General features: G+C 35.5%; 1 protein-coding gene across 1 annotated transcript; it reads left to right on the forward strand.

Annotated features, from left to right (window-relative positions):
* The first annotated feature begins 33 nt into the window (after nt 1–33).
* Nucleotides 34–27519, forward strand: LOC133517423 (autophagy-related protein 9A). The gene is made up of 15 exons (XM_061850741.1): nt 34–783; nt 890–1160; nt 1677–1797; nt 1880–2004; nt 2227–2354; nt 2530–2714; nt 3210–3388; nt 5040–5171; nt 6472–6646; nt 7286–7432; nt 13268–13334; nt 14579–14742; nt 18631–18738; nt 19839–20048; nt 22645–27519. The coding sequence occupies exons 1-15, from the start codon at nt 612–614 to the stop codon at nt 22741–22743; spliced, it is 2283 nt and encodes a 760-aa protein (XP_061706725.1). The 5' UTR covers nt 34–611; the 3' UTR covers nt 22744–27519.
* The last annotated feature ends 252 nt before the right edge of the window (nt 27520–27771 follow it).

The following is a 27771-nucleotide window of genomic DNA, read 5'->3' on the forward strand; positions in this document are numbered from 1 at the left end:
TCAGTGGCATTTAATGTTGCGTTGCCATGCTGGGAGAACATTCGCAGGCAAAATTTGATAGTTTGAAGTATTTTACTCAAAAATTATTTTGTTTTATTATTACTCAATTCAAATATACTTTATGGAAAAATAATAGTAATATAATCATTTCTTTATAATTCACTCATGTTATTCTTTTCTAGAACGATGAAACAAAAGCAGAATTATCTGTTTTTTCTTAAACTTGCGTAGAATGGATCGAATTGAATTGAAAGAAAAACATACAGTGCTGTCAATTGATTTGGTTTATTTTCGTCATTTCATTCGTTTTGTGAAGTGTATTAAAATATACAGTTGAAGACTTACGAAATTCTTTGTATCCTTGAACTTAATAGATTGGTTTCAAATCCAAATCCAAAAAACGTGTTAGTTTTTAATTTGCGATAAAACGCTTTCGATCGATGAAAATCCTTTGTATGAATTTCGCGCTTTGTTCTTGTAAAAGTTATTTTTACGCGTTTGCAGCAAAGTCGAGAATATGTAGATGATAATAAATTAAGCGTAGTATATAATTTTCCAAGTCGAAATCAATCGCAGTAAATGTATAAGTGATAAGCAAAAACAAATTTAAAATGGCTCACTTCAGTCGTCGCGATACTACGTATAGCGCCCTAGACAATGAAACGTCTCCGCCTTTGGCTCATTTGGCAGATTCTACAAATGCTGCACCTATGATGCTAACCCTGGACCATGAACATGAAGACGCTACTAATGTTATCATCCATAAAGTACCAAAAAATAAAGGTACAATACACTGATTGATAGAGCTGGTCCATGTTACTTCTGTTCCTGAGATAATTTTATGCGAAGGTTATAGCTGAATTATATTTTCTTTGTGTTCTGTTTTTAGGAGGATGGACTCATATAGAAGATCTAGACTCTTTCTTCACAAGAATGTATCATTACTACATAAGAGGAGGATTTTACCCAATGATTATGTCAGATTTTTTTTACTTATTACAATTTGTTTTCATCATATGGTTTTCAACATTTTTGGTGCACTGTGTCAAATATCCTGTTCTATTCAGAAATGACCCAAATGCAAACAGGAGTGAGAAACTTAGTTTAAACGATGTGATATATTCAAGTTCAGTATGTGTGGGATTTATTTCTTGGCACTGGTAAGCATTCTAACCTCAACTCAATGTCAATTGTTATATAGGTATTTACTAAATTTTTATTTTATCTTTCTGTAGAATATTATTTATTATGTATCTTCTTATTCATTCTCCCCCTTTTTAATATCAACTGTCTTATTAAGAGTGTTGACTTTTTAAAGTCCAATTTGTGCATGTCCAGGTTTATAATAATTTTAAACCCGGCTGCACACACTCATCGTGAGACCACGAGACGGGTGTGTACATACTACTCCCTTCTCTGATTGGGTCGGCGAGAGGCTTTCTATGAGTGTGTACAGTTGGCGCAATGCAACACTTATGTAAAGTAACTGCTTAGCAATTTTTTATATCACAATTGTTAACTCACCATTATTTATTCTTATGCTAATGCAGCTAAAGCTAGATATGAGACTAAATAAAGCCATTCAATGCTAGTTTTTTATTAGAATCCCATGTTTAATGTTAACAATGTTTTGTAATGTGATGATTACTATTTTAAACATATCATGTTATTTTTAGGTGGTGCCTCATCATGTTATGTTCTATCATTTGGATTATGAGACTAGTCTTATCAATATATCATTTATATTATGCATATGATACAAAATTATTTTATAATAATGCACTTAAAATAAAAGATGTAAGTAGAATAAACAGATTATATTACCATTTTATTGTGGCTTAGTATCAAATAAGATGATTAATGAGTTTGTTGTTTATAGAGTGATCTAGTATGGGTAAGCTGGTCTACAGTCCAGGACAGAGTCCGGGAAGCTCAACCTGAACATCATATGTGTGTCCACAAACAGGAAATTAATGAGTTAGATATCTATCATCGAATCCTGAGGTAATAAAATATTTTCCCTAAAAGTAGATTTGACCTTACAGTTATTATTCTCTTTAATGAGAATTATTTTTAAAGTGCATATACAAATACATTATTAAACACACAGCACTTTATGTACTGTTATTAGCAATTCATTTTTCTATCCTCTCTTGCCTAAGAGAGGACAATATCCTCAAAATTAGTGCTGAGGATAAATCTAATGATAATGATGCATTATTTCAGGTTTAACAACTACATGGTAGCCATGGTTAACAAAAGTTTACTGCCGCTACAGATACATGTGCCTTTTGTGGGTGATTTCCACTACTTGTCTAAAGGTTTAAAGTGGAATTTGGAATTTCTCTTATTCTGTAAGTACTATTTTATTAAAGTACACTTAAATAGAATAATCCGTTAACCTTTTAGATAGTTAATTTTGTGTACTTAATTAAAGTATGTAGCAGAGAGAAGTGGAAATTATTGAATTAAAGTATAGCAAATAAATTTTGTAAACATGATATTTGTATAGGTTGTGTTTATCAACAGCTAGTCCGTGGAGTCCCTGGGAAAACTGCTGGCAGCTGCGGGAGTGCTATAAAGACCATTCGAAACGGATGATATTGGCTCGTCAGCTGGAGAGGCAGATCTTGTTCCTGGCACTGATTAATCTGTTACTGACACCGCTTATACAGGCTTGGCAGATTCTATATTTCTTCTTCAACTATGCAGAGGTTTGTGAATGATTATATACTTAAAATTTCAAGTGCTTATTGTGTGCATTGTCTATCAGAAAGATTTATAATACAGGTTGATATGGAAACTATCCCTAATATTCGGACTTGAATTGATAATGAAAAGCATAGGGGGCTGATAACTAAGTGGCGTTTAATTGCTAGTTGTTAAACGCTAGTTCAATGCGTCTAATGGTTTCTGTAAGCATACGTTTATATATACAATACACTGTTGGATACTTGATAAGCGTACTGCCCGCGTTGCGATCATAAATACACTCAGAATACCACCCACTTGAACAGCAAATCTTGCTAGAGTCAAAGGAATTCAAAACCTTTTGTACAATAATTACATTGCATACGTATTGAAATTGCAGTTGCATTGATCGCGAGAATTGAAGTATCGGTCAGACAGCAGAAACCTGATGTCAGTCGAACTTTAGTAATCGTACGAAGTTTGGGTGCAAACGCTACAGCGCTACTTTTCATTTACAGCTAATAAAGCGGTCGCCGGGCTCGCTGGGGCTGCGCACGTGGTCGCTGTACGCGCGCGTTACGCTGCGGCACTTCAACGAGCTGGAGCACGAGCTGCGAGACAGGCTCAACCGCGCGCACAAGCCCGCCACCAAGTACCTGGCCAGCTTCTCCTCGCCTATCACCACGGTTATCGCCAAGTAAGCCCGCTTTTCTGTTTAGTACGTAACATATATTTACTAGTGGCTCTGTGAGCTGTAGACATCGTGAGCCCCCATGACATCACGGTTTTGAAAATTTGAAAATCAAATGATAAAAATAATATATATGTTAGTAAATTACTCAAAAAATTATCAAAAAAACAAAAAAAGTTGGAATGTAGGCTTCGCCTCGGTGAATAAGCGGAGCATGTACGCGCTATATGTATCCTCGTGTTTGTAGGTTGTCCAGTATTAAACACAGTTCCCTTACATTTAACACAACAAGGGACTGGTAAGAAATCAATACTGTTTAGTCTTCACACAACAACAATGAAGAGACAGGCTTCTTTTTGTGGAGATCAAGAGTCTGTATTGTTTGGTTTGGGTTATAAAAACGAAACAGAAAACGCAAAGTAAAACCAAAATCCCTTATGACTTGGTTTATTATAGGAATACCTACTAAAGCAATCGTGTTTATATACGAATTGTTAAGGAAATAGTATATTTTGCAATGTTGTTTCAATTTACCTCATTGGGCATCTACTGCGAAAGTAACAATTTATTTAAATCAGGTTTCGTTTATACAATGCACCTTGGCCTTTATATGTTTTTCTTCCCATCCCGTGCCTTTGCTAACTGTGCGACAGTCGACAATCAGTGAGAAGTGACACACACATACGTTACTTGCATGAGAAATAATGGAGCGCTTACTCACTTTAGCTAAATCATCAGAATGATTTAGGTATAAATTATACCGTATAATAGGTATCACAGCAATATGTGACGGTAAGTCAGCGGGATTTTGAAATTAGTATTATTTTTTAGTATCGATAAGATGTGTGTGTAGTCCTTTACCTCAACTCTCCTGCCGATACCCATACCTAGGATAGTTATGGTGTAATATACGTTATAAGAAATGTATGCCCTCATCTGTTATTTTTTTGTGATAAGGAATAAATAATAGATACTCGTAATATTCACATTGACACATTGAAAATAGGTTGCCTAGTTAAATTGCGTTCGTACGGACAGTAAAGAAATTAAACAACAAAAAGAACTAAAAGAAATATAAACCTATTTGCTATGTGTCAATGTGAATATTATCTATCATTAATTTCTTATCACAAATATATAACAGATGAGATGAAGGTATATAAATAAATAAATATTATAGGACATTATTACACAAATTGACTACATCCCACAGTAAGGTCAATAAGGCTTGTGTTGAGGGTACTTAAACAACGATATATATAATATATAAATATTTTATAAATACTTAAATACATAGAAAACGCCCATGACTCAGGAACAAATATCCATACGAATAAATGCCCTTACCAGGATTTGAACCCGGAACCATCGGCTTCATAGGCAGGGTCACTACCCACGAGGCCAGACCGGTCGTCAAATATATTTCTTATAACGTATTTCCTAGTACTAGAATCTCAAGTAGTGTCTCTGTTAGCTGCATACCTCGTGAAGCCCCATGGCTCCGCCATTTTGAAAACGAATCCAAAAAATCACTCGGATAAAAAAAGCCTTATAATTATGAAACTTACTCACAAAATTTCACGTGAATCGGTTGAGAAGTGCCTGAAATAGGGACGGTTCACTCTCACTCGGTCAATAAGAATGTGATCTGTGGCAGGAATGTGATGTTCTTCTCGGCGAGCGTTTTGGGCGTGCTGGTGATGCTGTCGGTGTACGACGAGGACGTACTGACGGTGGAGCATGTGCTGACCATCATCACCATCCTCGGCTGCGTGCTGGCCGGCGCCAGGTACCTGACTGACGGAATTTACATTATAAATTTAAAAAAAATACATATGTATGACCGTCATTTGTCATAGTTCATAATATCACGCACTTGCTAACATCAGTACGAGCTAACAAAATATAAACCTTACTTTGACATTTGACAGCGTACGGAATGACACTCACAGTCGCTCTTGAACCTATAATCACAACAACTACGTCACCTTTAAAGGTTCTTGGCATACGAAAATAAGTTACATTTGTCTAAGCACTAGCAGCGTTGCGGCGTAAGTAGATTTTCCTGTAATTACCTGTTTATATGTTAATAAACTGATACTCTTTTGTTTAACAAATTATTTAAAACTAAAGCGCATTTTAGAACTTGCAACACATTACTCATATTATATTGAAAGACTGATACATTTCTATAGAATGTAACCGGAGACCGTGTCCTTAAGGCGGACTTCACAGTGTGTGTATGTAGGACCCATATAAATGCATAAATCTGTCTCGTTTACACTCCTGTACTTACTGTGGATCCGCACCAATGTGATAAACGCGTAATATTGGTTTATGTGACTGCTACATAATGAAAGGCATTAAAACACAAGTGTGGGTTTAAGAAACGAACGAAGTGAATTTCTTAAAAGGACCTTGTGTGTTTTAATGCCTAATTATGTAGAGTTATATACAGTAATTTTATCTACACACATATTATAAACTTTCTATGATATAATCACTAACCCACATTACAGCCAACGTTGATGCATCGTTGCTCTTTTGGCGAAACTCGCGGATATGTGGCGGCGTCGCCGAAATATCTTTATCGCTCATTTTTAAAAAAACTTTTGCTACAGTTACTTTAAAAATAACAAATCAAACTCATTTTATACTTAATACTAATTATAAGATAAACTGTACGTCAAATGGCGGTAAATGAAAATTCACGCATGTCACGCATTCGTAGTTTTTTTTAATTCAGAGAGAAAGTAGAATCGGGGGCCTATTTCCGTATCGTTCGATATAAACTAACAAGCGAGATTTGTCAAAATTGTATGCAATTTACATTTCATGTCGAACAAAAAGGCATCTCGACTAATACTAGAATAGAGTTCGGATCGAATTGCTTTTTTTTTCAGATGTTCGTAATTTGAATGTCATTACCAAATCGATTTTGATGTAGTAATGAAGCAATTTTAACATATTCACAGATAAGAAATTTGTTGTAACAAAACAGTTTATCATAATGCTGGCCATTATTTACGGATTTTAGGACATCATAGAAGGTTTATGGTATGTGTTATATTAATTAATGTTATGTTCAGGGCGTTGATCGGGGAGGAGGAGCGGCTGTCGGGCGGATGCGCGGGCCCGGCGCGCGGCGAGGAGCTGTTCGTGCAGGTGCTGGGCCACGTGCACTACCTGCCCGCGGCGTGGCGCGGCCGCGCGCACACCAAGGACGTCGCCGCGCACTTCCAGCAGCTGTTCCAGTTTCGCGCGGTGAGCTCACCTGATACGTCACTTAAAACTGCTTAGTCGTTTACTATTAGTTTAGCAAACCAAAATGTCGAAATACTCAGATAATAGTTGGAAAACCTAACAAATTTAACTCCTTTAGAGAACCCGCCCGGCGGTCCACTGACAGTGAACTTAAGAGCCACCGATTTGACCCCTATGTATATTCATCGAAAATGAACAATTTTCAGTAAAATCTGATTACACTAGACTTAATCGATTGGGATATGGGCCGTGATTCCCTTTTTTATTGTTATCGAGCTCCTGATATTTCGACACAGTGACATGCATCTTGTTTACGGGTGACTGTGTCGAAATATCGGGAGCTCAAAAACAATACAAAAGATAATCACGGTCCATATCCCGGTCGATTTAAGTTTAGTAAAACTAACCGTGAATCATTCAAATGTGGTAACATTTTTAAAAGAAAGGCGTCATTCACTGCCAGAGACCCCCTGAGCTGGTTGATCGTTGGCGCTCTTCACTATAAACGGAAAAAACCGTGCTATCGGCTCCGCTCGTAGCGCCTCGCTCGCGGTGGCAGTGTATGTGTTAAAAGGTTCTCGTTTGATCTATACTGAACACCGCGAGTTAAAGTTTTTAAGTAATTTTATCATAACGCAGGTGTACATCCTCTTCGAGGTACTGAGCCCGCTGCTGAGCCCGCTTGTACTGTACCGGCTGCGCTCGCGTGCACTCGACATCGTCGACTTCTACCGCAACTTTACCGTCAGCGTGCTGGGCATCGGCGACGTGTGCTCCTTCGCACAGGTATGTCTTGTCTACAGATCTAGAATGACTTTTACCCTTAAGAGACCCCCCACACTAGCGTTTTTAGAGTGTTAGAGACTAGTCAGCGTTATGGAAAATGGCATCGCTGCGCAGTTGCACCAACGTGGCGTCGAGCAGGAACCCTAGAATTTACTAGAAGCCAACGCTCGGGCGACGCTAGTGTGGGGGTCTCTAAAGATAATTGAAGTGTACTAAAGGGATGTCATAACGTATTATTGTCATCAAATAAATAAATAAGTTACAACACGGCATACTTTAGTAGCAACTTTCCATTCAAACAGGGGGGACATTTATAGAATGAATATCAACAGTGGGCAACATATACTGCGGTTTAAAGTATAATGTTATAGAGACACGACTGATTAATTATCTTACAAAAGCTCACCCTATACCAATGTACTTAATTCTGCTACTCAACATGGAATGGCGCTGTAATTCACTGCATATTTAATTACAAAAATCAGAAATAAACAAACATAATAAAACTTACTATGTACATAAACACCACACCACGTTGCCAGAGAAGTGGGCCGTCTAGTTTTACTAAAGAATAATGTTATGCTTTATCTTTAAACATTAAATTTATAGATTTATTAATCACGGTCATAATATATATATATATAATTTATTCATATATATACAAAGATATTTATTTATATATAGTTTATAGTATGTAATAATATATGTGTATCATTCTTAATCAAAGGGTACCACATTGTCGCTTAGTGATTCCGAGATATCAATAATTTTATAAATCAAGTCGATTTTGACGAGTTCTTCTTTGCCTCAATTTTGACGAACTCATAAACTGTGGCCTATAGCAAAAAAATATGTTAAACCTAAATAATCTACACACCATTTTCTACTTTCCCTCTTTAATATCTTTTTATATATTGATCCTTCCTAAAAGTGAACTTAATCTTTTTTGTAGAAAAATTAACGTAGATTATTTACGATTATTAATTTTTTTTGTTATTGACCAACGTTAACGAGTTATTTATGAAAAAAAAATGTTACATAGAATTAATTTTAATTAAATTTCCCGCTTTAATATCTTATCAAATATTGATGTTAGCGAAAAAATTTACCAAATTTTTCTTGTAGACAATTTTATACACATTATTTGAGTTTAAGATTTTTTTTTGCTATGGGCCACCGTTTACGAGTTATTTACGAATAACGAAAAAAAGGGACCTTTAGCTGGCCTAAAACTACTATGAGTTAGTGGCGACACGTATGCTACTGACACACAGAAAATCAACAGGCATAAAAAAGTCACATAGAATTAAGGCACACATAACTGAACATATATTTCTTTAAAAAAATGCATATTTCCATAAAAATCATTTCCTTTTTATGTGTCTTGGTGTTGGCACTATCGTGCCCTGCGATTAGGCTTGTTTTAAATTGTATAATAACATTGTAGTATGTAAGTGTTGTTTAATTTTAAATCTCATAACGCGACAATGTGGTACCCTAAGTTTTAGTTAAACTTTAAGCCAAAATTATTAGTTAGTAACTAACGAAGAGAATCGTTTCTTCTATCCAATTTGAATGTTTTTAGTTACATTATAATATTTATAGCAAAAAAAACAATTATAGCTTGCATTTTGTAAAAATATGCAAGTTACGATTAGCGACAATGTGGTGCCCTTAATCTGTTTTCATACAAAAAATGTATGCAAAGTACTAAACTTCTTAAATTTTTTAACTTATTCTAAGCTTAAATGCATCTGAATACAACAAAGTAGGTACCTAAACACAAACTCGTGGAGTTGCCAATAGGATACATTGCATTAATAACGTTTAAATATAGGTCAGGATGATAGATCTACCTACTCGGTTACTAGTCTGACCAAGATAAATGTGTTGGAATAGTACCTATCTGGTTATTTCGCGGCAGCCAATTTCTAAAATCCGATATTGCCAGGCCACTGGTTTGGAATGTAAACGTGGTCTATTTGGTATTACCAGAAATGATAATTAGCTATAAATAAATGTTTTTTTTTTAATAAATCTACTACTTGTAAGACGATGTTTCTTACTTATAAAGGCACTTTTTTAGGGTTCCGTACCCAAAGGATCCAACGGGACCCTATTACTGAGACTTCGCCGTCCGTCCGTCCGTCCGTTCATCCGTCCGTCTGTCACCAGGCTGTATCTCATGAACCGTGACAGTTAGCCAGTTGAAATTTCTACAGATTATGTATTTCTGTTGCCGCTATAACAACAAATACTAAAAACAGAATAAAATAAATATTTAAGGGGTGCTCCCATACATCAAACATTTTTTTTTGCCGTTTTTTATAAATACAAAACAACATTATTTTGTATTATATTTACACTTTTTGGTTAATTTTATCCTAAACTAACGTGTACAATCCTTGTTGACAACTAATTATATTGATTTTATGTAAGATTTATACGAACGATTTTGGTATTTGTTATGTTTAAAAAAAGTTTATTTAATATTGTATGTAGCTGCGTTACGTTTTTTTTATTATTATCCCTACATTATAGACGTGCAAGGGCAATATCAGTTAGCCGAGAACTTGTCCATTTTAAGTCACAAAAATATCTTATATATATTTCACGTTTCGATACCCTACGTGCTTTATTTTACAATATCTCAATTATATGTTAAATATTAGAGATAAAATGTCATTTGTTTAGGAATATAATGATTAAAAAGATTTTAAAATCGCTATCTCCATAACTTAGCACTAGTACTTGGTCTTTTAAACTTTAAAATCGAATGTCTCAAAATTGTACATGTCCATGATAAGTTTTCAAAAAATCATAGAAAAATATGTTATTAACTTCGAGGCCTGATTCTTTTTGCATATAAAAAGCGTGTTTTTAACTATATGCTGGTAGCCATAACTCAATATCGACAATAAGTGACCTTTTGATTGAGAATGACACATATAATACTTTAGGTATAGTTTTTAATTACTTTTTTAGGTATAGGTACGTTAACTGGAAGAGATCCTTCTTAGGGATAAGTTCGCCTTTGTACTACACAATTATTTTATATCTTATGTAATCAATGTTTATTTTTATCGTACAATAAAGTGTTTATTATCACACTTTGCATTAATGAAAAATTAAACAAAATATATTAATAGTAAATATTTTCATAATTATTGTTATTCTGTATTGAAATATTTAATGAAATATAATAATTTGATATACAAATTTTTAGAATTGGCTCAAAAGCCCTTTCATTTAATACCACACATGTAAGGTTTCTGATTTAAAAAAAAAAACATAAAAAATGATGTTAACTCCTCTCCTTTTTAGGGTTCCGTAGCCAAATGGCATAAAACGGAACCCTTATAGTTTCGCCATGTCCGTCTGTCTGTCTGTCTGTCTGTCTGTCTGTCTGTCTGTCTGTCTGTCTGTCTGTCTGTCTGTCCGAGGCTTTGCTCCGTGGTCGTTAGTGCTAGAAAGCTGAAATTTGGCATGGATATATAAATCAATAAAGCCGAGAAAGTCGTACAATAAAATCTAAAAATTTAATTTTTTTTAGGGTACCTCCCCTACACGTAAAGTGAAGGTGAATTTTTTTTTCGCTTCAACCCTAGAGTGTGGGGTATCGTTGGAAAGGTCTTTCAAAACTAATAGGGGGTTTCAAGAAACATTTTGTGATAAAGTGAATATATTCGGAGATAATCGCTCCGAAAGAAAAAAAAAATGTGTCCCCCCCCTCTAACTTTTGAACCATAGGTCCAAAAAATATGAAAAAAATCGTGGAAGTAGAGCTTAAGAAAGACATTAAATGAAAACTATAGCGGACATGATCAGTTTAGCTGTTTTTGAGTTATCGCAAAAAGTTTTCCCTTCATAGTAAAAAGACTTACTTATTTTAATTAGGTACTGATTATGCAAATTTGCCTATTTGTTTAACTCAGGTGAAAGGTACCGTTTCATCCCTTGGTTAACAATTTACTATACTTTAAGCTCGAGTTTAGCTTATTGTGACGGAAGAGTAACTACGGAACCCTACACTGAGCGTGGCCCGACATGCTCTTGGCCGGTTTATTATTTTATTGTTTGGTTCTACGAGTCAAATTGATCGGGTGAATTGAGGGATTGAAAGATCAATTGTACCGATTTTCATGATTTTAACACAATTTGCAGCGTTTTTTGGTGTACCGCCAGTACTAAAATTTGGAAAGTGTATTCCCATCCGAAAGAAAGCATGAACCTTGACACGCATTTAGCTTATATGTAGGTCAGTTATCCAGTACAGGTCAATTCGCAAGAGCTGGCACGAATGGAACGAATGAGTGATTAAATTTTTTTTTCACGTCAGCAGCTTGAAGAAGGGTAATTTGCTGCTTAAAAATAGTGAGCAAAACCGCATTTAGCTCACCGAGTGAGACAAAATAACATTCAAGTGACCTTTAGATTCGAATGTCATTTCAACGTGCGGGGCCTAATACAAATTCGAAATATTTGGATTCTATTGTCTTTATCCCTTTCAAGTCATTAGCAAAAAGAAAAAAACAAAAAAAGTGCATACGTAATTCAACGGTGACGGTTTATAATAGACCCCCGAAATAAGTCAGACCGCATCGTTCCAAAACACCCTACGAGTCTTCATTCGTAATAATTAATTAATGAAATAAAAGTTTAAAATTTAATAAAAACACCATATTTTACGTATTTTATTATACAATCAAAACAATGAACTTATACAAATTTACGCAATTGTTACGCAGTAAATAATTCTACTTAACTACTTTTAAAGATCTTTACTATAGTTGAGAAATAGTAGTATCCGCAATTCGGACCGGATCTTACAAAGTTTTTTTTTACAAAAAAAAGTTGTCGTTTGAACTGTCAATTGATGTTCGTTAATTCATTATTTTCGTATTATTTTATTGAAATTTCTTTCGTTTTGTTTTATTGCGGTAATTAAAGTTGATTGTTAGAATACCTTCAGAAAACATGAGTGAAATAGTGACGCGTAACGCGTCTAAGAAAGGTATACATTTCAGCCAGGGGCAGTTTCACTATAGGATTGCGGCTAGACCCTTTAGGTCGCGATTTTATTTACAATTTATTTGCTTTAGGTTTGTCGATAGACGCGAATATGCGGTTAGATTGTGAAAAATTATACTTTACAAAAGGGAGTAAAAATTAGTGTCTCATTCATGAAATAATTTATATTAAACTAATTTATGAGTACTATCAGTAGGTCGCTTATATTTGACTCCCATACAATAAGTAGATTTGGGAAACATGTACAGTAGCAATAATGTCAATCCAATTCTCATACAACATAAAAAAAATAGTGATCAAAATCGCGTTAAACAAGTCTAATAGCGTATTTTTGATGTGTTTTTTATGACTTTTTCCGAATATTACTTAGAAAACTGCGGCAGCAAATTACGTTAAATTATGTTGTAAATTACTCACCATTAAATAATATTTTAAACGATATGCATAAATAATATGGAATCCGTATCCATAACTTATTCATTAACACATTCACTGCCAGACAAAAAACGGCGCACTACCCCAGAAACCGGTGGTCTATAGCTGCGTGCAAAACAACCTGCCCAGCGGGTTGTCCGACATCTGAACAAAGTTCACGAGCGCCCACCAGGTGGGTTCCCGGCAGTGAATGTGTTAACTTTTGTGACAGAACTTATGATCTAAGTATATTTTCTTACCAATATGAGCTACATGCATGCCAAGTTCCATGCTTTCTTCTGGTGGGGACTGTACTTTGAGCTTACGAGTCGGACAAATTGGCGTCTGCATCACTTGCATCAGGTTTAATCAGAATAAATTTTTTTCCAGTTGGACATCCGGCGCCACGGACACCCCGATTGGCAGGCCCCGGGCAAACATGCTGAAAAAGCGAAAGGTAAATAAATCACAATACTGGTAAAATGGATCTATTCTCACACCTATTTCTTGAGTTTGCTGTCAATGCTAATAGAAAATAATGCGAATTTCTTGGTTTGATACTGTTAATCAATTCGTTATGATCACACTCGAGTTCGATTTGTTTGAAAAAAAAACGACTTTATAATTATAAATAATAAATATTATAGGACATTATTACACAAATTGACTAAGTCCCACAGTAAGCTCAATAAGGCTTGTGACAAATTATGACATGATACTAACGTGCTTGGGAAGCAGGTAAAGAGATGAGTTACGTGAATATTATATTTCTATAGTGACTTCAAGAGACGTGAGCATGTTAACAAGCAACAACAAATAGCTGAACATTCGGCCTACTTATGACAACTGCTAATATTTAACACATTCACTGCCTGCGACCCGCTAGGTGTGTTCTCTGTTCGTAGGTGCTTTTCGATACAATGCGGACAAACCACGTAATCGGCTACTCTTGTAGCGCGTAGCGCGCGCTTGGAATGAATGTGTTAATTGTGTTCGTTTACCAATGAGTTTCCCGGAACTTTATGTGATATCTACCAGTCATTTGCGGGTTTTTCGGTAGGTAATGGAAAAAAATTCAAAGAAATTCAAAGGTTGTTTGTGAAGTCCCCAACCCGGTTTCGGCCAGCGTGAGCACAAATCTCTCGTGTACGAGGGGAGGCCGTGTACAGGCTGTCCAGCAGTGGGACATGCAGGTTAGAGTTTTTTAAATGGAGCACTGAGATCAGCTACCAGATCTTGTGCTTCTACGCCAAAATGGTCTTAAAAGACCAACCTTAACTTTTTATGTAAGAATTATCGACAGTTACAAATTTTGAAAACGTGTCAGTCAGCGAGCAAATCGTCAATTTTGACATAGACTTATTTTGATGCCAATCAGTTCCATTGTTATTCAGGATTAAAGGCTTCTTGGTTAGGTTAGGGCACTAGAAAAGTAAAAAAACGGGATAAAATGTTTTCCATACCATTTAGTATGAAAAAAGTTGTAATATTCACATTTTCTTTTTTACGCCGATCGACGATTTTGTCGCTGGCAGTATATTATTTCCAAAATTTCTGAATGTAAATTATTGTTAGTTAAAAAGCTAGGGAAGCTAGGGAAGACTATTTTGGCGTAGCAGCAAGGGATCTGCACTGAGTACCCCATTTAAAAAATCCACCTTGTTCAGAAGCTGAATTATTATATTATTGTTCATGTTCCAGGCAACACGCAGTACAACCAAGGCGAGGGTGGCAAGACGGAGCTATCGCTGGTGGCGTTCTCGTGCCGGCACCCCGGCTGGCAGCCCGCCGAGCCCGCGCAGCGCCACTTCCTGCGCTCGCTGCGCCAGAGCATGCACCACGCCGTGCCCGCCAACAACGCGCTGGTCAGTGCATAGATCAGTGTTTTTCAATCTGTGGGTCGCGTAGGGGGTCGCGGATCCTTTGCCAGCCATAAAGCAATTCGCTATGTGCACGACTGTCGCGCAACCTAGCGTCCGCAAGTCTAGGGGAAAACGGCAATTCACTACATCTTATAATACTAATCCAAAACTAAAAACTACTAAACGGATTTTCATACGACTTTCATCTATCAATAGAGTGATTCTTGAGGAAGGCTTAGGTATATAACTTGTTAAGGTTTTGTGTAAATTGGTTGAATGTTACTGTTTTTGCATTATTGTAGATTAGCAGATGTGTAGGTGGCTATCAGTAATATTCACTATAACGCCAGTTCCCTTATTCTTAATCATTACAATTCTATAGATGTCTTGTTTCAGAATTGTAATGATTAAGAATAAGGGAAACGAAGAATTGCAGGCCAAGCAGATATAGACAACTAAGCGTAGTGAGCGTAGCGAGTTCGGATAGGGATACGCGGCTCGCAATCCCTTTTCTCGCCGGTTTTTTTTACAGTGTTTTTCTCAAACTTGCAATAAAATAAAATCTACTACTATTATTGATGGTTGAATTGGTTTTTTAACATCAATTTGATGTCATAATTTGATGTTTAAAAACCAAAGAAGGTTGCTTTACAGGCCTAGGCCTTTGAAAATTTGAATTTGATTTTTTTTTTAATTTGCCGGGAAAAGGCAATTAGTGAGTGATGAGTTTCGATTTTTTGACAAAGAAGACGGCTCCATGAAGAACAATACAGTAATAACTTCCCGTCCGGTAAATTACAACAATAATGGTTTGAATTTTTTTAATCTGAGTGTGACCCTAATGAAGAACTTCCCACACTATTTTTGCTACAATAAGGTGGACATTTCCGAGCATATTGGAGAAAAGTGTTTTACAGTACATATGGTGCTACTTTATAGCACTAGTGCGAAAATTAGCATATTACGTTACTGTGTCGAACATTTAAAGGGCCATATGTACTGTAAAACGTTGTACGATACATGTGCGAATAGGTAATTCGCAACTCATGTCGTTTTAAAACACTCTCTTCGGTCGTATTTTAATTTATCGCCACTCGTTTCGAATTTCCTATTTTTTACACTTGTATCGTAATGCACTATTTTAATACAGTTGCTCAAAAAGTGCTACTTTACGTAGCTGTTCAGCGTGCGGAAAGTTGGATTTCGCGAACTAGTGCTTTTTACTTTTCCACTTGTTCCAATACTTGACTACTTATTGATAAATGTTAATGTTAGTTTGCTTTAAAAGTCGTAATCAACATAAAAACCTATTATTAATGTAAAAATAATAAATATAAGCATATTTCATGTTTTATTCATCATTATAATTAAACACGTTTATTTTTTATATTGAATATTGAAAAACCGTTTTAATAAGTTTTCTGAATGGAACGGAATAGCTGCCGAAACGCCTGTCAAAGCAGAGGCGTTTTTAGGGTTCCGTCTCATGTTAGTATTTACTTGTGAGCGCTCAACTTGTCACAAATATCTTAACAGTGGCTATTCATTAATTTCTTTACTTACAATAAGTCATTGATACGTAAGCTGTCAAAAAAGCACTGATATCTAAGCGGTCAACGTGTCAAATATATCTGAACAACGTGGAAAAATAGACGTTTAAAGCATACTCGTACAAGTATGGACGAATATTTAATGAAAAATAGCCATGTTCATTTCAGGTGATCGTTTTGACAATCATCGGAAGTAGTGCAATCTTGTCATCACATACATCCATCTCACGTTTTTGACATCATTCATTTGACAGGTGCCTTCCAGTCAAGTTACTAAAGAGTAAGGTACTGTGACTTATTTATTTACTTTTCATCGAAACGCCTGACACATAGTGAAAGCTAGATGAAGCCGAATTTAGAGCCATTTGTTAAGGTACGTTGTAGTCTCATTAAAGTTCGTTTGCTTTTCAAAGCAGAGAACACAGGTCTCGGTGGAGGCACACGTAGAGATAACAGTTTAGGCACACTAGAATAGGCAAAATATGTTATTCTCTATTATCTAAGATGGTTTTGTAAGGCAATCAAATGTAAAATAATCAAATGAAAATGTAAATATGGTAAATAACTAAGTATTAACACTATTGCTTTTTAAGCTGCGTACACACCAAGCAAACGAACGCCAACGAATGCGTTCGCCGGCCTTTATTGGCTCTGTCTGCAAGGCCTTGGCGTTTGCTGAGTCGTCCAGACAGAGCCTAACAACTACTCGTACTTATTTTCTAAAATGGACACATGACAATAAAATACTTCTTTAACTCTTTTCCAGGCCGCACCAATCTACAAGGATTTCCCGAAAAATCCAAATATATTCCAATTAAACCAGCTTTGATGATTCATTTGAAGACAAGTAATATTTCCTGAAAGTGTAATCTAATTTGAACCTTAATTCGGAATGCTAAAGTTGAAATTCTAATGGCGCGTATGTGGTCGATAAATCGTACTATGCCTGGAAAAGGGTTAAGAAAGGAGGTGTTACATACTCAAATTCAAATGCCTTCTTAGAAATATATTTAAGTATTTTGACGTCAATTCGTAGCTGCTGCAGTATTTTTATAAAGTTAATCACATAGAATGTTGATGCTTAGTTACCATTGAAATAACAACTGCTTAGCAACTGGTGGCACCCTGGCTGCTGACGTACGTGATTGGCAGTGCGTGTAGGTATTAATGACGGCAGCTTGCATTTGAGTGCTTAGTTACCACTGACTTTCTAACCGGTATTGTTATTGTGATTAAATAAGTGTCTATGTCTTAAAGAAAAACTCAGAAATTAAGATGTATGTGACGAACTGAAAGCCTACGTGAAAATGACAACTCAGATGTCCATCTTTTTGTGACATTGAAGTGTATATGTTTTCTTGGACACCTTGCCCGCTCAGGTATATCTGCTGCTGACTGAACATAATTTAGAAACTTTACGACAGCTTGTTGTTAAGCACAAAAATATATATACATAATTGTACAACTGGTGTATTTTATAAAAGGCTTTGGCAATATTGTCAAGAACTATTTTTATTTCTTTCGATCTTCAAACGGTGCTAGACAGTTAAGTCCTGTCCGCAGTACTACTAGTGGCTCAATGATCTGTAGACCTAGAACCCATTATATACATATACGCGCATGTAACACCTCTGGAGTTGCAGGCGTCTATAGGTTACGGTGACTGCTTACCATCAGGCGAGCCGTATGCTTGTTTGCCACCGACGCAGTATTAAAAAAAATAGACCATTCTCAGTTGCAGTTGTCTGATGCACAAGCGATGCTTATTACATAGGGTTTTACTCGCAAGATGGGTCCGATTCGGTGCGGCTTTTAAAAAGTCTTTAGTACGAAATCATGCAAGAAGTGACATATATGAAATACTTTTTTTTGAATGACCGACGAGATACGCGGCGACCCCAACCGACCTACAGATAAAGCGTCTAGATAATAGTTTTACAATTTACATCATTTCTGCACCCTGATGAACCAAAGACTTTATGAACTCAATTTTGATTGCTTATTTTATCTTATCATTACCTTCACGTGATTATTACGTGAATATTATGCCTAAGATCTGACTATATGAGTCGATAAATAGAAACAAGAAAAATATTTAATTCATCACGTTATCTAAAATTAGAGCCTATGGCATTGGTGGAAGTCGATTGGTGGCATCTCCCTTATAGCACGTATGTGCTATGGGATCAATAATTTTTAGTTAAATATTATCTATTGTTATTTGCAGTATTTATCTTCCAGGAAAGCAAAACGAAGCGAAGTTTAAACTTATTTGTTCTAATCGGTAGTATGCAATGCATTTTAGGAAGACACTATTATATACTGGTGCTATAATTTTCAGAACAAAACGATGCTCGGGTCGTATATACAGCAGAGCATATTTGGCACCAACACTCCCCTGCCTGCCGTGCTCTCCTACTACCAACAGCGGCAGCCATATAGATTACCTGTAAGTATCACATTCAATAAATTAGTACTTCAGTAGTTCCTTATTTTTTGTGAGGAATAGAAATATCACGAAACCAAAAGTGTGGAAAAAAGAAAGAGAAGAGCTAAATACGAGGATATATTTGGAATTTTACCAGATCCATGTAAATTGCATGTTAATTTCGACCACCTCCAGTTTCCGATTAAGCTGACGTTTATTATACCAAAGATAATTTGGAATAGAGGTGGGTTGTCAAAGAAAACTTTGTAGCCATAGTAAATTTACTGTCATCTTGAGAGTGTCAAATTTATGAGACATAAAATGCTCTTTAATTATTTCACAAATTAAAAGCTCGCCTACCAATTTTCATCATTAAATAAATTATCATACGCGAGTCAAAGGTTAAAGAAACCGGTATAAGTGAGCTCGCTGATTACGCATAGGTTATCACGGATCTTACGGTGAAGTTACACTGGTGCTTTCGAGATCTCTACACGCATGCGGAGTAGCCAACTGTTCGGAATTGTATGACGGAAATGTGACGTCCGAAAACAAAAAGTCGTATGTGCCGTCACATACGACTTTTTGTCGACATAAACCTCCTATTATGACATGACTATTTGCCATTCACCATAGCATTTAAGTGGCGAAAGTTCTTTGATGTTTAGGATATCGAATATTCTATATAAATATAAATAATAATGCCAATAGACTATGAACTATAAGTACTACAAAATAAAATAGAATTTTTCTATGGGACATAATTAAATAATGCCTACCAAACAGTTTTTTTTTGTTTATTAGATTAAATTATAAAATAATATTTTTTATGTTATTGAAAATAATTCCACTAGAAAGATTTTGTATACAAATATTATTTCTGCAGCTTATTACCGCACAATACAGCAATTTTAATTTAATAAACATAATTTGTTACACGAGCATACGTGTCACAAGAACGTTATTCGAGTATATAGCTTACAAAACATCAGATCATAGTCTGTGCAAAAAAGTGAGTCGGCCGCTACTGAATGTCGGATTTACATTTGCCATCTCCATCCTACCCCATGCATAATACACATACATTACCTGTGTGTTTAATCGATGTATTTTTGTACAAGGACATGGACGAGACGAGCGACGAGGAGGAGGACGGGCCGGGGTCGGCGGTGAGCAGCGCGCGCGTGAGCTCGCGCTCGTTCGGCCTCGCGGGCGCCAGCAGCGGCCTCGGTGCCAGCGCGCTCGGCCTCGTGCCCGCCGACGCGCCCGCTGACGAGACGCGCGACATGTCCGTCAGCACCCTGCATCTCTATGATCTGCACATCTCGCACGTACGTACAAATACTAATATGCCGGTGACATGCTACGAGTAATATGGAAAGGAAGGCTCGGCGTTAATTTTTAAGGTCAGGTCAGCGCGCGCAGTCGAACTAGCCAACGGCATGCTTAATTCTGAAGACTCTGATGGTTGTTTTACAGTATTACCAGTTAATATTAATAGTGATTAGAATCCGGTTACGTTAGTTAATTTCAAATTTATTGCGCGCTTACTTTTATTAGGGCTTATATAATAGTCATATCGTCGCATTATACGTAAACAAAAAATTTGTCCATTTTATTTTACTAGCAGAGATGATATTTCTCTGCCACTTTTTCTCTTGTTATTAGAATAGGTATAAGTAAGTAAGTAAGTAAATAAATATTCTTTATTGCACCAACAATTATACATTTTACATACATGTAAAACTACAAATGAATTTTAAAGGAAAATAGAACCAGGTAACAACAGGCGGTATATTGCTACAGAATCAAACGTAGGTTGTGCTTATTTGCCAATTTCAGCGGCGAATCAGCCCACACTCTTATGTTGCATTACTCATTGATTATTATCAATTACATTATTGTTTTGTATTCTATGTATTGTATCCGAATATAAATTTTATTAAATATAACATTTTTCAGAAATTTATTTAAATGTCATATTGTTCTTTTTTTATTAAAAAATAGAAGTGTATTTTCTACCTAAAATACGCCAACCTATTTGACGGCACGGCATAGTCACGGCACCAACATTTATAATAGGGTGATTCTAAGTTAAGAGGTATTAACGATGTCCATGATACATAACCATACATTTCTTTTTAAAAAAATATGTTAGTCTCCCTTAATAGATTGCATTTACTTTAGGGACAGTTAATATAAATTCATTAATTAACTTAAATTTCTCACAATGGCACTTAAAACATGCAAAATGTCTCTCCCCTGTCCCTTTCCAGTTTTTACAATGAATCAGTAATTTTATCCAGATCTAAATCCCTTGAATCTGTTAAAGTTGGTTTATTTCATTAAATTAATTTAATACTGATTTATATTAATAAAGCCCTTTCAGTTATTCTTTTTCATAAAAATATACATGACGAATTTTGTCTCCCATATTATGTGTCTCCTGCCCTGGCCATTTTGTAAATGTAAAAATACTGTGTTTATGATTTATATTATTGCAAATTTAATCCTAATCACGATGCATTTGATTATAAACTAACAACCAACCCAGCAATCCAGGTCACCTTTTTGCTCTGATTGCCAGTCATTTTGTTTATGACGTCTGTAAATTATCGATACTGTTCACTAAACATGTTTTATTTAAATTCTTTGTTTTATTTGTATATTTACTATAATTTGACACATAATTTTCGAAAATAGTCACTGGAGATATGAATACTAGTTTAAATGAATCATTACATTTTAATTCTTGAATATGTACGGTGGCTGGCCAAATTCTCACTGTTTTCTTGTTTTTGAAGAGATCCAGGGAGAGACTAACTCTCTGTTATTATTATTACATAGAAAAAGTACAGTATTTCCCCTGGTCGCGACTAAAATGCTAAGAAATTTAAAAAAAGATGACTGATGACTTGATGCAGGTATACATAGAAAATTTTAACATTTATGTCAGGCCGCATTTTTCATACAAGCAATTACCTCTTAACTGACAATGACCCATAATAAACACTGATTATCTGTTTGGCTGTTTAACGGAGATATTCCTTCATTTGATATGCCTATTTCAACTTTTTTAAAGGGACAAATAATGGGATTTGCATGCAACATTCGAAATGCGAAATCGAGACTACAATGTTGTTAACCCTTTATCGCATACCAAAGATACATTGATTAAGATGTGTAATATCTAAGACAATTTCGTGCTTCGAATTTGACATGTAAACAAGATGGCGCTGTACAGCTCCATACATTTTCCGGTAACTCTGATTGTCATAGTTGTCGTTTGACAATTCCGTGACCGCAAAATATATGGCGCAGTACGGCATCATGTGTTTTAGATGTCAAACTAAGGGGCACGTTTTTTAGGGTACCGAACCGTACCGTACCGAAAGGGTCAAACGGACCCTATTACTGAGACTTCGCTGTCTGTCCGTCCGTCCGTCCGTTCGTCTGTCACCAGGCTGTATCTCATGAACCATGATAGCTAGACAGTTGAAATTTTCACAGATGATGTATTTGTATTGCCGCTATAACAACAAATACTAAAAACAGAATAAAATAAATATTTAAGGGGGGCGCCCATACAACAAACATATTTTTTTTGCCGTTTTTTTTTTTAAATAATGGTACGGAACCCTTAGTGCGCGAGTCAGACTCTCACTTAGTCGGTTTTTTTCTTAGACTACCTTAGCTATATTACAATCAATTCACTTTGGGCATACATAGTCATCTATGGCAGTTAAAATATTCAACTCTATTGATAGCTATTAGTTCAAATTTAAACAAATATTTTTTGTCATGTAGTAAGGGCCTAACTTTTTAAATTTTGACCGACCATAAACTACGCATTCGTGACCTGTTTTTTAATAGGCAAAGTCGACTTTGCCGTCCATTTTTGAGAAAAAGTATGTGGTGTGTTTGCAGGCATCGCCGTCGGTGGGCGCGTGTTGCGTGAACAACTGCTCGGACCGGCAGGGCCGCTGGGGGCAGGGCGAGCACACGCCGCTGCTGCACCACCCATAACGCCGGTCGCCGCCGCTGCCCCGCCCCGCCCCGGTCTGGGTATAGACAGGGTTCCCTACCGTATTTCGACACGCGACCGGTGCTCGCTCCAGCTAGAGAATGAATAATGATGGAACTTGAAATCATATTTCATTGACGATGCAAAACGCAATGAGGATTGTTTCATTATTAATCATTAATAAAAAAATAGAATCGTGCTGCGCCATCAGTGAGCACCCGTCCGTAAGACTCGGATGTGGACGTCTGCCGTCGTTAACTATTCAGGACTTTAGAAACTGTAAATATATACATTTAATTAGGTATTTTTTTAATTGTATAAATATCGAATCATACCTTGCGATTTAGATGCAAGTAAATAATTTTAGTAACGTTTTACGTTACATAAGTAAATTTGAGGCGGCCGGCTATTACACTATTTCTTGATTATTGAACTTATGCAAAAACGTTTCACGACCGACATGGCTTTTTCGCACTATATTCCTTGTAAGTATATGTAATCCACCATACCTCAATTGTCGCCGTGAAGTTTTACTAACCTAAATACGAATTATCCTTACAAAAGAGTAATGTTTAATGTTTCTAATTGAGAAATTGCCCAAATAATCTATAAAATATTTGACCTTTTTTGTTTGTCGTATAGGGACATGACATATTCGACAATTGTTATTATAATACCAACCTATAATTATAAATGCCGTTCTAGCGTACTATGGTACAACAGTATATAGAAATTATATTAGTATGTAATTATTTTATGACTGTCCTTAATACCGCCAGCTCCATAACCAGACGAACCAAATCAATAACATAAATGGACGGTATAATTCTAATACAATTATTTTATTTACTTTTTTTATTACGGGTAGGTCTTTTCTCAATCAATTCATGAATATAGATAAAATACAAATACTAATAGTAATATAACTAACTTGTTTAGGTATGTATTGCATGGTTCAGTACCCAACTGTGATGATTGATTTTTCAGTTCATTATTAAGGATGACAGAAGTCGCGGTAGTTGTATTTTGTCTTCACTTTTTAAAGGAATAGCTCCTTGGAACTGTATTTTGAGGCTTTGATATTCTTGTACTAATATTATATTACAAATAATGCAATAGGGACGCTCGTAATCATACCTTTAGGGGTTAAATAAGTAACTTAACTGTAGTTCATAATACTTTTAATGATTTCAAACACAAATAAATTAATCGTCAGTGGAGTCTGCGACATAGGACAAAATTAACTAAGGTATATAATTGGTTACCTTTTTATGAACATTAAATGGTGTTAAGTTTTAATACTGAAATGTGATAACAACATCATTTTATACACTGACCTAGACGCTTCGTACGGGTAAATACAATACATTCAAATTTTATTTACAATATAATATATATTATATTTTACATTCATCGAAAACCTTCAATCACGATACTAGTTATAGTTATATTTTATTATTATGAATTACTTGGTAACACTTAACTAAGTTTTATAGGCATGACCAGAGCCCATTTAACGCTAAGTTTTCATGGTCCCATACATTGTCTCTGCCAAGTCGGAGCAAACTTAGCGTGGACGGACTCTACTCGCAATACTATATCCTACGTAGAAAACTTAAACCATTAACAAATTTACTTGGTTGTATTTTGATTTACAACGCAATTTTTAAACTGGGGGACGTTTAACGACAAAAACGAAAAAATAAACTTGACCAATAAGTTTAATTATCTGAATTTATTGAAATAATGAGTTTTTAAACTTACTGATTTTACTATAGCATCTAGAAATTACTTACGAGAATATGGTTCTGGATAATAGAATCAAATGAAAAAAGTGTATATAAATGAACAACGCAGAAGAACAAAACAGAGGCAAATACAGGCATTGTTTCATTGCTAATTAAAGTTTCGAGCAGCCACTGGTTTATTAAACGAATTGAATTTAGTGATGACCACCATATATGACACAGAACCCCACTATCGTCTGTGAAGTCTGTGCCATCGATACAAGGTTGCTGGCGGAGAGTAGGATGTATTGAAAATTACCCCACTGAGTTACAAGACCTAGCTATTATAATATTGGTTTCGACATGCAACAATCGTTATTCAATCTTATTATCTGTTGAAAGTGTTGGCATCAGATACGTCACCATAACTCATAACGTAGCATACCTTACATATTTGCAACATTTGATTGGTCGGGTCATTTGCACCAACCACAATTAGCGGGCTGAGCCACGTCAATAAGCGGTGATTGAGACTTCCCATATAATACATTTCAGCGAACATTTTAACAGTGACTAACGGTTTGGCGCAACCGACCCTTAATAATATATTTATGTTCACATAATAATTTATTTATTTGCAACCTTGAGTACCTTCACTCTTACAAGGAAACATACCCAACTGTCCGGCTCCGATTTGATTTATTTTTATATACTTTGGAGGACTATTTCTCCCAATGGGTTGAGATTGGGCAGCTAGAAAAATACGTGCCTATTATTTTAAAGTAAGTAAGTAAGTAAATATTCTTTAGGCCGAGCCCAATATCATCGACGAAACGAAATTCCACAGACTTCGCTGGTTCGGTCATCTACCCATAATGGGAGAGGATCGGGCTGTCCGATGGGTCGGCCCAAGTATCACTGGGAAGACAGTGTGGCGGCGCATCTGTTTCAGCTTCGCATCAGTAACTGGCAGGAAGTTGCGCAGGATCGGGACAGGTGGCACGCTCTCGTTTCGGAGGCCAAGATTCTTTTTGGATCACCGCGCCAAAATAGTTAGTTATTTCTTTAGACTACTCTATAACATATATCAAAATAAATCACAATATATTCCAAGGAATATCAATTCCTCCTTTATGGAGGAATCCATCTACATTTGTCACTCATTACCACTTTATTGGAATAAGGAGGTAAATATTCTTTATTGCACCAATAATAATACATTTTACGTGTAAAACTACAAAGAAATTTAATTATTTAAATTATAATTTATTTATTTATTTCGAATACTCAATTCGTTAATTTAAAAAAATATATCAATGATACTTTGTATAATCTTACAACGACATAATGATGCGGGGAACTTAATAACATTATATGTTTACACTTATCGTTTATAGCATAGACATAGCAGTGCAATAATTAATCTAAGCAATCAATTGTACACAATGATTTAATGTTTGTGTGGTATCAATGTTTCGATCTTCCTAAACGGCGGCATGCCACGGCCGCCCTCAAGAGCGATAGTTATCTCGTACATTCTCATTGTTGTGTGACTCATGTCATGCCGCTCTTTCGCCGAACTATAGAATCGATTTACTGTGGCAACGTGTTATGAGTGAGCGCTTCGGTTTGTTTTTAAAACACATTCACCTTAGTTTTGTTAAGGTGCAGATGCCAATTTGCGCAAAAAATATTCATTAAACCTAGTCCTCCATTTGAAACATCACCTTGTAATTTATACGAATAAATTTTGAGTACATTATGACTTTATTCCGATCCTACATATGCTTTAAACAATGTTAAAAGGTGAAAATCATAAAAGAAAGTGCATAGTTAGTTTTTTGTTAAATCAGAAATCGAAAAACATAATTACTTAGTTATCAAACTCATGCGGGCCCTTTTCGCCTTGTTCGCCTTTAGGCACCGTGTACAAATAGTACAGGATTTTCGTCGTACCGTACGTGGACATGGACACTTGGACAGCCGTCATCAGATTTATCGGATCGGCCACGGTGCTAACAAAATCTTAATCTATGGTTCAGATGTTTATAAACACTTAACCGTTTCGATAAATTTGAAGACGACTGTACAGAACCTGGTTGAGAAGAGTGGTTTGCACTCGGTTGAGAAGAGTGCAAACCCAAATTATGTAATATTTTTAATAACTTATTGATTGTTTTATAGAAATATAAAATTGCCCTCTGAATCCTCTGATGTTTAGAAATAGATTCTGACGTTTCAAATGTAACTATTATTTACCTTTGTATGCTAGAGTGCTCTCATAAAGGTACTTGATTGTGGAATCGGTGTTAAAACTGTTTTCTTATTTAGAATAGAATATAATTTATTCGTAAACACACAAACAGTCAATAGACAGACATAAAAGAGAACATAGAATAAAGTGTCACGAAATGGCCGCATCTCAACATGTTGCTGGCGACTTCCAGCGCTGATCTTCCGATAAGAACATCAAGTGAGAAATAAGATTTATTTGTTGGTGACGTCCTCACAGTTAGTATCTTTATGACAGTACCCCTGGTCCCAACATGTGTTCAATCAAATGTATTCAATTATCTGTCTGTGAATTAGGTTAGACGCTTATTAAATTTACTGTACATATTTTAGATGTTGAAATTTCTATTATCGGATACATTTTGTGATCTTAGAATATAGATTTGTCGTCAATGATATGTCCTCACCAAATCTGTACTGGTTCAATTTCTATGTTAATATTATTGACACTTATTTATTTATGTAGATCATCAAATTTGTATTGTCGACAAAGTAAAAAAAATCCTTAAGAATGGACAATGATATATATAAATTGTTTCTAGAGCTGTTCTGGACCTTATGGCAAAAATCTAATTTGTAGAGGCACAGTCACATTAAGTACTTTGTACTACATACAAGGAGGGGGTCTTCTTAAGAGGGAAATATACTACATGATCGTCCATACAAAAGGAGAAAACGTTTTGCTTACTTCTAAATATTTTCCATTTTTTATGTTTTTTAGTATGTTATTGACACAATGAAAATCTAGGTTTAAATGTTTTCCTTTTTTTTCAAATTTGCACAACGAAAAGATTTTTTTTTTTTAAGCGAAACCTATAAATCTAGAATATATTATGCTGAAGCAATCGGCATCAAAATTAAAGTGATTTGTTAATATTTAGTTAGCTACAAACATGTCAATTTATATTAAATTAAAAATTGAACACTTCAGAACTATTACAATTATTTAACATTAAAAAGTTTATCTCTCAGAAAAATCAACTTCCATCCATAATTTCAAGAACTCTTACA

Source organism: Cydia pomonella, chromosome 1, assembly GCF_033807575.1.
Source record: "Cydia pomonella isolate Wapato2018A chromosome 1, ilCydPomo1, whole genome shotgun sequence".
In the NCBI taxonomy this organism is placed as follows: domain Eukaryota; kingdom Metazoa; phylum Arthropoda; class Insecta; order Lepidoptera; family Tortricidae; genus Cydia; species Cydia pomonella.